General features: G+C 31.9%; 1 protein-coding gene across 1 annotated transcript; it reads right to left on the bottom strand.

The window, feature by feature from the left end:
• Window positions 1-1,181: 1,181 nt before the first annotated feature.
• LOC101249039 (GSK3 kinase BIN2-like protein) lies at window positions 1,182-8,316 on the bottom strand. Its single transcript, NM_001356270.1, has 12 exons — window positions 8,031-8,316; window positions 7,202-7,294; window positions 6,721-6,780; window positions 6,349-6,621; window positions 6,162-6,236; window positions 6,026-6,082; window positions 5,091-5,231; window positions 4,931-4,981; window positions 4,727-4,822; window positions 3,734-3,817; window positions 3,404-3,505; window positions 1,182-1,781 (listed from the first exon to the last, which is right to left on the bottom strand). Exons 1-12 carry the CDS (start codon window positions 8,043-8,045, stop codon window positions 1,680-1,682), a joined length of 1,149 nt encoding a protein of 382 aa, NP_001343199.1. The 5' UTR covers window positions 8,046-8,316; the 3' UTR covers window positions 1,182-1,679.
• Between the last annotated feature and the right edge of the window lie 5,496 nt (window positions 8,317-13,812).

Raw genomic sequence — 13,812 nt, 5'->3', positions numbered from 1 at the left:
AGGTATTGTGGGGGAAGAAGCACCGAATCATTTCATATAATATAAGTTTTGAAGTGCGAGATACTTTGACCTTTACAAAATGAAACAGACAACTAGTACGGAATCCCATACACACCCAAAAACTATTTCTCGTTAAATATAATATACACCATTAGAATATGTATCATAATATTTATTTCCTTTTTAACAACATAAAGGATCATATTTACTCTTAAAAATATTTTTAATTATACTTATTCAATATATTTGTTTTTTTATCCAACTTTAGATAGATATTTACCTTGTTCTTGAAGAGCTAAATATTACTCCTCCATTTTTATTATTCTATGGTGACGCTAACATATGATTGGTTACTAGTGTTCCCCTGCCGCCAAGCCAACACCAACTCTATAATGCTTTGACTTGTGTTCATCGATGGTTGATAAGAATTTCATGTGAATTGAACGGTAATTTCGAAAGGATAGCTACGGGATTAGGGTTTACGTATTTTCACATTGGGTGGGTCGGGTTTTATTTGAGTGGGTTAGGTAAAATGTTAAATAAAAAGTAACTTTAATTATATTAAAAAAAAATAGTAAACATGTAAGTGCCACGTAGGATAATAAAAGTGGTGGCATAATACTTAACTCTCCCGGCAAATATGTGACCAGAGTAGATGGTAAGAGCAAACATATCAAAAAAGTATAACTAAGGGTAAATATAACTCTTTTCTAAGAGTACAAGGACAAATATGATCCTTTATTGTTTTAACAATAATTTATTTCTCATTACATTAAAGCTCAACTAATTTGTTGCATCTAGTAGATCTTGCTCAACAATCATTACATATAAGTTTTCTAGTGCTCGCTATAGGTGTTTATTGTGGGGTTAGTTTGACCCTTACAAAATGAACCACACGAATATCATTTTTTGATTCTTTTACGACTATACAGACCCATACAAACCCTTTTATATCGTTTGTGCTTAACTATGATATTTGACTATTGTATTTATAGCTTATTTTCTTTAATTTCATAATAATATTGTAAGTAGGTATATTGTATAGAAAAATAAGATACTTCCTCTTATCTACTAATAGTTGTCCACTGTAAACTCGACACACTCAGTCAAAAAACAATAAATAGTAAAGAATAATATCACTATAAGTTTGTCATGAAATGAAGAGTAGAAAGCATCAAGAATTAAGGTTTAAATGACAAGATGCAACAAAATAGATACGTTTGATTGATCATAATCACATAGAGCAACTGTAACACAAATTTGCTCGCAACTCTTTTCAAAGTAGACTGCTAAATACAAACTGAAGTGAGATATAAACTTACGGGAAAAAAAAATACTGCCCTTTCAAGTCCTGGCAATCCTTTTGGAGCCTTGCAACTTGTCCATACATATTCAAACGTGTCCCCGGAAGCTTTCTGGTCAATTTACTACTAACAAACATGTACAAAAACATATTTCCTTTTCACTAGTTGGCTACTAAGATGGGAAGACTTTGAAGAGTGGAACAAAAAAGATAATACAAAGTACAGAACTAAAATGCACTGCAGCCCCATTACATTGTCCTTTTCGACCAGGATATACTGTCGCTGTCATGCTGGACTCCTCTGCTCTGGAAGGGGTGTCACTTGGATCCCTTCATATATAGATCATAAACTAGTATACTTCACTAAACATATACTTCACGTCATGTCGCCGTGGGATGCAAAAAGATGCAGGCCCATCTGTCTTTTTATATGGTCTGGTATCAACCTGTTTACGAGGTCCGGAGAGGCACCAGATAACTGAAACCAGGAAAAATTAGGGGGATAAGCAATAGAGTTAAGTCAAGAAAGGCAAGTACAGAATGCGTAACTTCATAGCAATACAGTTTTTCAATATTAATGGCCTTGACATGCTTCTAAATTCTAATGGACAATTGAAGATGGCAATTCCTGCCAAAGATATGCATAGTTAAGTTGTGCTTTTCGTAAAAATGCATGCTTTAACAATTTTCCGCGTCCTTGTAACTAAAATGCTGTTGTGACTAATATCTCCTTCGTAACCAATAAGAATGAAGATAACTGAATAATGAGGTTATCCTTTACAGATACATATTATCGCGTCTTTCAACCAGGCCCCAGCAACTTACAAAGATACTATTTTTCGAGGGAGTTCAACTCTTCAGGCTTCTCCCTGGCCCTCTTTTCAGTAGATATGGAACTAGGATGAAAGGGCCTTCTTTCATCAAGACTCAGTGACAGTGCATAGCTTCTTTAACAATATACGCACCTCACTTAGTTAGATCCTGTTATCTGACATCATGGTATTGGAAAAAAGGGCATTCCTGTAGTCAAGGTGTAATCTCAAACACCTCAGAGTCAATCCACCCCAATAAATATACTGACACAGTCCACCAGAGATGTTTCTCACCACTAGACTAGTCCACTTGTTCTCATTATTGACACTAATTTAATCATCAGAACTTCTTAGCTAGAATGATTTTCACCCAACCTCTAACATAACTTTCTAATAAAATCACAAGAACCTCAAAGGCTTGTTTCAAAGAACAATACAGAAGGACCACCATTAATCCATTAAATCCAGTGGTATTGTTATGTTGTATAAACCTTAACGTTATAGTAGCCCAACTTATTCTTGGTCAATTAAGCATTGGTTCAGTCCATTTCTTAGAAGCCTAATCCACCCCAGCTACTAACAAAAAAAGAAACAGAAATACTCTGATGACCAATGGACCCCCTCTTCTTTGAGTTCGACGAATGGCTGCAGATCCTTTTATCAATCATCAGACATAAGGATGCCTGTGAGTTTCTGGCTTTTTGTTTCTTCTCCCTTTTCTACTTCTGTTTTCTGTCTCAATCTCCATCTTCGTTGTACTCTCAATTATGCCTTCCTTAGTCAGGGAACCATTATTTTTTGCCAAATCCAGAATGAGTATGTCATCGTGTCGTATCAACACCAGTGGCCGGCAATATCTCTAAGAAGCATAAACTTATGACATGCTAGATTGCATTACCCTCATCAAGCTTGCCATTCCAAAACACCAACTTTAAACATGAGGCCCTGTATAAAGATAATTCATTGCATAACGCATCCATGCTCTAGAAAAAGAATGTGCTCGCATTCATTTTCCAGTGCACACAATGGACTTGGATCAATAATCAACTATTACTACCAGCCACAAGGTATCAGAAAATGTCTCCGCCTTCCAGTGGGTTGATGGAATCAATCATTCTAAATCTTCGTTAAGTACCAAACTGACTTCTGGCCTTTGGGTAATCTGAAGAATTTAATCACATTGAATGCCTACTGTGACTACCCAGGAGTGCTCTTCAGCTGAGATCCGGAAGAATGAAGCATGGATGGTACAACCTTTAATTTAAGAATAAACACATGAAAGCCGTACCTCCTGCTTAAAATTGAAGAGAGGGGGCAATGGGCGACCATTGGGAAGCCGTGCATTTGGTTCACGAAGTTCATCAAAGAAAGGATGAGCACATGCTTCAAGCTGCAAAATGAGAAGCGTATTAATTGAATAGATTTAGAGATTCACTGTTCAATAAACAAAAAGACAATGAATGAGCTGAGCAATGGTAACAAATCAGTAAAAACAACACAGAGATGTGGGAGCATAAAAAGGACCACAGAAATGGCCACCCCGAATGGAGACATGGTAATCGTGCTACAGGAACTGTTGTTTAAACGAATTACATCAGGAAAATAAAATTGAACTTACTGCAGTGCAACGTAGACTTGGTGAGTACTGCAGTAGCCGAGAAGCAAGGTCAATTGCTTCAGGAGGCATCCGTTTGTGGAAAACCTGAGACCAGACATAACAAGTAAGTTAGCAGCAGATCATGATGTACACGAGCTCGGAAACAACAAAAGAATTTATTTGCATTTTTGTCATTAACATTGTTTTGCAAGAATAAATTACAGTCATCAGGATGCAGAGGACAAATCCACTAAAAACCCGACTTCCATTGGTATTGGCTTTCAGTATCTATTACTTTTCTAAGGTTTACTGATATTAAGTCCTTGGTATTTAATAGATATGCTGCTTAGCAGAACGAGAACTCTTCAGGGAAGCCAATCTAAGGTTATAGCTGCTTTAGAACAAAGTCACTAATCAAGACTATTTCCATACTCGAGAGTATGAACAACTCAAGAAATGCCTCGTTTCTGGTAGTTGTTGGGGTATTGACCTCTATAACTTCTTTGTCTCTCAAGCCGCAACTAATGGAAAAGCATATTCTTCTACAGGACTAAAGGCTTGGATTCATAGCTTTTGAACCCAAAATGATTAGGAAGAAGCAATAAATGGAAAAACAAGAAACCCAAGCTTAATAATGTGACACAGATTTATAACGAATTTCAATTAACAGAAACTAAGATATAACCTCGAGGGATCTCTTCTTTTAGAATGAAAAAGGAACCTCGAGGGATCAATAAATAATTACATTTTCAAAAAAAATCCCATCAACAAGCCAGCACCTATATTCTTTAGGAGAAAGCTTATACAAACTCGATACGTCAGAGAAGCTCGCTCCTTTTTCTTTCCTTTTTGAGCCTCTTATCAACTAAAAGAATATCTGCTTTTAACAAAAAACTCCCTTGACAACTTACTTCAATCTCAGAACAAAATTCAACAGGAATGATACACACAGCAAGCAGCAAGACAACAAATTGTTGTTCCACGAGGTACGACTAAAGTCAAGTGAAAGCATACCTTATGCCAAGGGTGTGCTTTGATTTGTGGAAACCTAAAATCAGTATAGTTTGGATTCATACAGCGAATTTCCTCCCTTGTCGGTGTTCCAAGTACCTATAAGATGAAGCAAATGACACAAGAATCAGTAAGCTATAGAAGTCTAGATCACTGTAAACCTGCTACAATATTTGCATCAGTAAACAAGAATTTATCACACAGCACCTTGATTATCTCAACAAGCTGGTCCACAGCATTTTCTCCAGGGAACAATGGCTGCAAGAAGATTGCAAAAATTGGTTAGAAACTGGAAAAGTGCACCAAAAAAGTCCGCAGAGATTTCATGGACAGTATGTAAGCTATAGAACTCTAGATCACCACAAACCTGGCCAAGAAGAAGCTCAGCAAGGACACAGCCAGCTGACCAGATATCAATTGAAGTAGTATACTCTGTTGCACCAAATATGAGCTCAGGAGCCCGATAAAACCGCGAGCAGATGTATGAGATGTTAGCTTCTCCTTTAACCTGAAAATATATGGTACTTCCATAAATATAAGAACCAACCACAACCTTAAAATCGAGTAATTCTCACACAAATGAAGCTTTTTGAAATGACATAGTCTATACCATAAGCTTGCAATAGTCAAAATTAAGATAATGAATTCACAGTCATGGGAAGTGGACACCTATTGCTTTCTTATTTAAAGTCACTGAAAAGGTGAAAAACCCATCAAAGGTATTCATGGCATGATTATAAATTTCCACATGTCTGTCCTCCCAAGAAAAAAGAAAAAAAATTACATTACGAATTTTTCAGTTCATGGGATATGCTAAGGGAGCTTAGAACTATAGAACTGCACCATGGTTAAATAGCAAACATCAACTAACTCCAACATGGTAAGACTCAACTTACATAAAACACAACACCTGAAAGTGGCAACAAGATCAACAAACAGGTGACTCTACAGAATCTGACCAATCACAAAATCATGGTTAACAGGATCTTATCCTAAGAGAATTACCATGGCCTCAGAAATATTTCAACAATAAGTATTTAACTACATGTGTTATCTGGTATTCAATAACAAATGTACGAAGAAGTCAAAATATCCTGGACATCTAGAAAGGATCAATTTACAGTTGACACAAACATTAATCAAAAAAAATGAGGCCAAACGACCGCCTACTTAAGTCAGAATTATTACTGACCAAGTTCGAATTAAAAACAGTGAACACATCTCAGGAAGACAGGGATCATATCCATAATCTTTAGTACGAAAATGAGAATAGCCACAAAAACTCTTATGATTAACACTTACCAGCACTTTCGCGCTTCCAAAATCGCAAATCTTTACTTGGTGAGTAAGAGGGTCTACCTGTGACAGCAAACAATGACATAATTGGAAAAAAGCCATAATTTGCAATGCAAAATTAACAGCTTGAAAGATGCATTACCAAAACATTCTGAGGCTTCAAGTCCCTGTGGCATACGCCAGCAACAGTATGCATGTAAGCCAGCCCTCTAAATACCTGACCACGTCTAAATCTTAGTAAGGCTCAAAGCTTAGGGAACAAAAATACCACTTTGTATTGTTCAAACTAAGGAAACAAAAAATACCACTCAGGAAAGCACTTCACTCACTTGATAGGTGTAAAGCTTAACATAGATGAGTGGCATTCTCTGGTTCATATTGCTATAATGCTTTAGCACTCTATACATAGTTTCTGGAACATATTCCATGACTAGATTGAGAAAAAGTTCATTTGTACTCGTAGTTGAATAGAAGCAGTGCTTTAGGCAAACAACATTTGTGTGATCCATAGTGCGCATTAGCTGCAACTCACGATTCTTGTATCTACGGTCTTGCAGAACCTTCTTTATTGCCACAGTCTCCCCATTTTCCAGGCATTTTGCCTTCATAAGAGAAGCATAACGTCAAACAAAAAGTTTATTTTAAATTATATTGTTCTTAAAAAAAAGGGAATCAAAACAAGAAGATACATGTTCATATACCTGAAAGACAATCCCAAACGATCCAGTCCCCACAACACGTTCAGCCATGTAACTAACTGTCTGCACCAGATCATATTGAAAGGGCAAACAAATTTTCAGTTTCATGTAATAAATCAGTTCACAAATGCTCATGATTCAATATGAGACATGCAAAAGTGTCAATTTAAAGAAAATTAAAGGGTAAGCTATTTGTGCCAATTTACAAAAGTGTGCAACATGCCCTGACTATTTTGATCATTCTTCGAGTGAAAAAGCAATATATAGTTCTATTGTTTTTTATCAATATGACAAGGGAAACCCGCAACCGCTACCCTTTGGGTGCGCGCAGGGTAAAACCTCGCTCCTAAGAGTAACCCGCACTACGCAAGCCCAGTGCAACAAGCTTGACCCAGAAGGCAAACCCTTTGCTTTTGCTGGCAAGGAGTTCCAAACTTGAGACCTCCATCATGGGAAGCAGAACATATAAATACATCATGTCTACCTGCTTTGGCTCGCCATTCTTGCCTCCAATGGTTGTGGAAATTATATGACCAGTGACTGCATCATTCCCATCCATAACAGGAGCTGACATCTCCTACAGTCCCACATCAAACATACATCTCAGACCAGCATTTTCAATACATAAGACACAGTATATCACACAAAAACAAGGAAGACTACACCATCACCCCTTCCAAACCCCCAAAACTCTATCCTATTTACTAAAATCATAACTCAAGTATCTGATAAGAAAACTAAGCGAAACCGGATGGCTCAATCAAGTACTTAATAGCAACGGATCATGGATGGCTAAGATCAGATCTATAACAACACATTCAAGTAGATTAGAGACATTTCTATGACCAAAAATTCTCCAAAAACAAAACAAAAACTCAGGTAAAATAAACGAAAAAGACCAGATCCTGCACAAATAAAGCATCCTGAAGATGAAAAGATCAACTATTTGAAACTAAAACTAACTTGAGGGGTCCAAATTATTAATTTCAGGCCCAGGTATCCTAGACAAAGATTTCCTTTCATTTCAGAATAAGATGAGCAAGAACATGCAACAAAGAACCATCAACTTTTCTCAACTAGAAACCACAACTAAACCCAGATTTGTACTCAATAATAAAAAAAAATACAACAGATTTGCACAGTGCTACTATCTGAACTCAGATGGGCTAAACAAAAATGATCTTTCCACACAATACACACTGATTCCAAGAATCAAGAATCCCCATATAATTCCCAAAATAAAATCAGCTTTTAACAAGTAAAGAAATGAACTTTTTCTTCAGACAAGAAAAACCCACAATGCAAATCCATACCTTATCATCAGCCATTACTTGTCCAGCTCAAAATCAACAGAGAAAAGGGGATAAACAGAAATATTACAATGAGGAAGAAGAAGAACAATTCTTTTCTTCTTAGTTTAAGATTCAAAGATCATAATTGTCGGTTAGGTGAAGAGAGAGAGAAAAAGAGGACCCATTAGTAAATCAGCCATGTGAATCCAGCTATTCCTCTTTTGATTTTTTCTCTCTCCCCCTATAACTTGTTCATTTCTCTTCCTCTCTCTCTCCTCTTTCAAATTTTGGTATAGCCCCCTACATTAGTAGGTAATTGCTAATTTTTCCCAGTCAAATTTTGGGGAAGAAAAAGATGAGCAGGTAGGTAGGGTCATTGAAGGTGGACTGGAAAGCCGAATTTGACTCGCAGACAATGTAATGTTCACCCTAAACACTTTTTCACTTTTTTTATTCCCCTACTTTTTCACATTTTTTCTCGAATATTAAATTTTGTATTTGTAATACACTTTTTTTAAGACACTTCGATAGATAGAATCGACGACGAAATATTAAGATTCGAACATATTAGCACTAGCTTATTCAAGGTGCTGAAATTCATTCAAGGCATTTAAAATTATTAAATTATAACAACATGTTATGTTAAAAAAATTTAAAATATGTTATTGAATAACTTTACGAATTATTTTACTATAAGAATGATTAAAAAAATCGGACGAAGAGTATCACATTGGACACCCTGAAAGGCATGTGTCTCCGCCCCTATCACAACCCTTAATTATACGTATAAAAATGTTATAGATATATAAGTGTAGAGGTAGATAATGTTATCAATCATTGAGTTAGTGAACCCACACCACTACTTTATGTTTTCAAATACAGTATTAAGGCCTGTTTGGATGGGTTTAATAAAAGTAGCTTTAAAAAAATACTTTTAAAAGTGCTGAAACTTATTTTTAAAATAAGCAGTTATGCATTTAGATAAAAGTGTTAAAGTTGTTATGTCAAACGTGAAAAGAGAAAAATGGAAGAAAGAGATATTAGGGTTATATGGGTAATTTGGAGATTGTATAAAAATATTAAGGGCAAAAAGATAAAAATATAGTCAACTTAAAACATCTTATAAGTTAAAAAAAAAATAAGCACTCCTACCCCATCTTGCTTACCCCGTCTTTTTAACTTTTGGCTTAAAATAAGTTTTTTTTAACTTAAATTAAGTTATTTTGAGTATTGCCAAACAATTAAATAAGTCAAAAACCAGCTTTTAAGCTGAGCCAAACAGGCTCTTAGACCTTGAGTATTAGTTGAGCAAGCAAAGTTTGTGTCATAAAGAAATTTATTATCAAGTATCATAAAGGAATTTAGAAATTTTGCAAATATGTGTGTACATCTAAAGAAAGAAGTAAAAGTTTATTTATTTGCTAGAATATTATAGATATATTATAGGATATGACTAAAATGTTGTTATCTGATTATAAGCGTAAATAATGTTATTATGCGTTGAGTTAATAAATTACGTTACTATTTCATGTTTTCAAATACAGTATTAAATATTGAATATCAGTTGAACAAATATTGTTAATGTCACAAAGGGATTTATCGTCAATGTTATAGAAGGATTTAAAATTTTATATATACGTATTTAAATCTAAAAAAAAGAAAGATGAAAAGTATTAAATGAGATTTAAATATATTATTTTAAGCAATAAATTAGTATCTAATCAAGTATACTATTTTATTTCCTTTTAACATAATGTTAATAGTCAACACATGCTGTCAAATTAATTTTATGAAATATGTAGTAAAAAAATATATATTATGAATTTACACGCATCATAACTATTTGGACACTAAATCTATCCGTAATTAAATATTCTATAATCTTTTATCCAACTTAATTGTCAACCATCGATTTATTTTGTTGAATGAAAATACCTATCAAATTATATAATACTAGCTATATACCTTTTCTAGATCAATTTCAAATATTAATAATACAAAGTTAGTCCTTACCAAAAACAAGTTGAACCAACAAATATTCCTTTTCTCTTAAAAAAAATAATTATAAATGATAATTTGACGTTTGCAAGAAAATTTTTATCACTTGATAATGAGATGTTTAGCAGGCCAATATTTAAACACATTATCTATTTTATTAATTATGGTAAGAAGCACAATTATGGGATTAAGTATCATCTTACCGAGATTAGGTCCTTAAGTATAAGATTAATATATTGTACCAAACTAGTAATGAATGAGTCTATGAGATAAAGTAGAAGATAATACTCCCTTTGCTTTAATATATTTGTCTTATTTTAATTTGATGGATTCTAAAACAATAAAGATTTTTTAAAATTTATTTTAATTAAAAATATGTCAAACAACAAAAAAAAAAATTTACAAAAGTATCTTTTAATTTTATAATTTTATTTTTGTCAAGTGAAGAGTTAAAATTAAATCATCGTTAAAAAGATGAAGACTTTTTGAAAAAAAAAATTAACTAAAAAAACATAGAACAAACAACAATTAAAATAAATGACTTAGAAACAATCTCAAGTCCTAATAAAACAATTTAAGCTAAAATTAAATATGATATTTTGAAATTGAATTTCTCCTATACTTCTATTTCCGAGAATAAAATGGGGTAGTAACCTATACAATTAATAAAATAATGACGTTAATAGTAGAGTTGTCAATATAGATTGTATATCTCATTCAGGCTTTGAAAATTTACTGATCAGGTCGGGTTAGCCCATTTTTGTTGTGGGCTAGAAAATAGTCGGTTCAATTCACAAGTACGTAGGTTATGGGTTGCTCGAGTCAACCCTCTTTTTCTAAAGATATAGTTTTTATAATTTTTAAAATTAAATTATAATTTAAAAGTATCATCATAAATATAAACAAGACAATAAAATACGGTTTTAGGTCTCATTTGCACTTAATAGAGGTCTGAATCTTAATCATTCAGATTCAGCCCATTAAGTACATTTGGTTTTTAGGTCTGAATCTAAGTGATTCAGATTCAACCCATCAAGTTCATTTGTTTTATTTTTTTTTTAAAAAAAATCTTAATGAGTCTGAAGAGGTGTGAACAAATGTAAGAGACTCTTAACAACATTCAGACTCATTTAACAAGTTATCAAATAATAAATTATAGTTTTTTTGCTTTGGGCGTGTCTTTTTGTCACATAACTAAAAACTCTCTTTCTCACTTTTTTCAATCAAACACCATTTTTTCCCAACTGATAAGTTTTCATAATCCTTTCAAGTTTTTTTTTATATTAATAATTTTCTTGTATTAATGTGTGTCAAGAACACTGGTTGCAATAATATTTTTTGTGTATTGTTGTTTGTTAAGGTTTTTGAATGAAAAATAGTACTCCAAATCATGATTATTAAAATTTTTAAAACTTCTCTTCTTTTTTTCTTTTAATCAAAAGTGATATTTTGTTGAAATGAAAATTTTATAATATATTATTACTATAATGTTCAATTTCACTTTTACGTTTAGATATTGAATAGACATAACATTAATTATTTAGTGTTCTGATTTAGACACCAAAATCTTAATATTCAGATTTGTATTCAGATTAAAACAGCAGATCATAATGCAAATCTTAATATTTTGATATGTATTTAGATCGAGACCTCTTAATCTTAATGGAAACAAATGAGCCCTTAGTGTTACTACTTGTTAATCAAATCCACAAATAAAATTATATTTATAATATTTATTAAATTTGATTTCAAGTAAAAATATAATTAGCTAAATAAAAAATATTAACCTAATTGTTTTCCAATGATCATAATAAACCCAAAAACAATGACAATATTCCATAGGCACGACTTATGTACTGATCTCGTAGAAATTTCAGGGAGTTTTATTTTATGTAATACATATTTTATAAACATAATTTGTATTTTTAAATTGTAATATTTTAAACTTTAAACAAATTTTGAGTTTAGACTCTTATTATTTCTAATAATTTGTTTTATTTTTTTTATTTTTAATTTAATATTTATTTGGCCCACGAATTGACCTTATTTATATTTCTCAAACCCCATAAATCGATAAACATATTCAGATTGGTCTAAAAAACCATTTTCTTATATGAGCTACAAAAATCACAACTTAGCTCTATCAAATTACGAATTAGACAAGATCAATTTAACAGTCTAACCCATATTAACGGCTCTAGTTAAGAGTATCAAATAACTTGTAAAAATTCAAGCAAATTTATAGCCCCACCAAACTTCCGTGAAATGTATTTTTTTTTAAAAAAGAGAGAGAGAGTGTGCGTGTGTTTAGCTTTTTCAATTTTATTTTGTCAAACAACTCTTTTTTACCCAAAAAAAAAAAGAAGAGAAAAAAGCATTTTTTTAAAAGAAAATAAAAACGATTGATTTCTCAAAAACTTGACCAAACAATATTAACTACTCTTGGAACAAAGAGCTATCTTGGCATGTTTTAGGCAACATTTTTAGCACCATCTATATTCATAACGAAAGCTTAATGCACCGAGCTTCCCTTTATATTTATGTGAATATTAAGGCTAACAATTGTATGTATTAAATGAAATAAATTAGGAGCTATAGTAAATCAACTTTTAATTATTTTTCATATAGAAGACGAACACTTAACAGATAAAGAGTAAAATTCAATACCACTAGAACATTTTATTTGTTTTGTACAAAACTGACTGTCAGCTAACTTATGTATATTAGTTTTTGATATTTTAATTGATTGACTAACTGAACTTTCATGTTAATTGTATTATCAACAGACCTTTATAATGAGCCAGTGAAATGTACCGTTCAAATTACATAGATCACATTGCAAGAGCAGAAAATTGGTAGCAACCAAGAGACTAATAGTACGTAATGTTAATACATTTACTTACTGTTGTTTCATACTTTATTTCTTACAAATATCATATTATCATAGAAAAGAATCCAAACACTTCATTATTTATGCAAAATTCAAACATTGGGATATTTATTTAGTATTGTAGTAAATTATAATTAACTCCTCCCAAATCTTGAAATGCAATCCTAGTTCCTCATTATTTTTTTTGACTATGGAGCAGCCCCTGTCTATTATTCAAATAGCTGATATTATAGTAATATATATATATATATATATATATATATATATATATATATATATATATATATATATATATTATTTATTTTCTTTAACCTCATTCAAATAGAAGAAATTAAAAAAATATTGTTTACCTTCTTACATTTTCTCTGCTAACTTTCACATTAATTTATTCTTTTTACAACAAGCATATTAAGTTGGGAACCAAGTTATCAACATTTTGGATTAAAATCTATGATTCGATCTCTTATGTTTATTTTAAATTTATTTTTTGTTACTTGCAAAATTATGTTAATAGTTCATAGAATAATTATATTAGTGAAAATGTTTCTCAACGAGTCAAGATTGAATTGATGAAATTTTTATGTTACATTAATGATTGAAAAAATAAATATTTGAAGAAATCATTAATAAAAAAATATTAAGTAAATAATTTGCATTTAAAATGTGTAAGAAAAGTAAATTTTAAATATATTGATGTTTGTTTAGGTTTTTGAGGCATGCTCCGATTTTAGGCTTCTAATAAAAATTTCAGTTTGAGCAGATTTTTTTTTACGTAAAAAAGGTGTTTTTTTTGTTTAAAACTATGTATAGATTTAAATGAGAAAATATCACATTATATTAAAATGCTAGTTTTTTTTTTCATTTCACAATACTTGTCATATATATTTTTTTTCTTGAAATCAAATGAGATGAATT

Source organism: Solanum lycopersicum, chromosome 2 (assembly GCF_036512215.1).
Source record: "Solanum lycopersicum chromosome 2, SLM_r2.1".
In the NCBI taxonomy this organism is placed as follows: domain Eukaryota; kingdom Viridiplantae; phylum Streptophyta; class Magnoliopsida; order Solanales; family Solanaceae; genus Solanum; species Solanum lycopersicum.
The sequence above is the reverse complement of the archived record's forward strand: the minus strand, read 5'-3'. Positions and strand labels throughout refer to the sequence as shown.

Excerpts from the sequence above, each read along its gene's own strand:
- LOC101249039 (NM_001356270.1), bottom strand. Across the intron at positions 6,781-7,201 it reads AGAATGGCGAGCCAAAGCAG|ACAGTTAGTTACATGGCTGA; the intron begins GTAGACATGATG and ends GATCTGGTGCAG. Across the intron at positions 5,232-6,025 it reads TTGGAAGCGCGAAAGTGCTG|GTTAAAGGAGAAGCTAACAT; the intron begins GTAAGTGTTAAT and ends ATATATTTTCAG.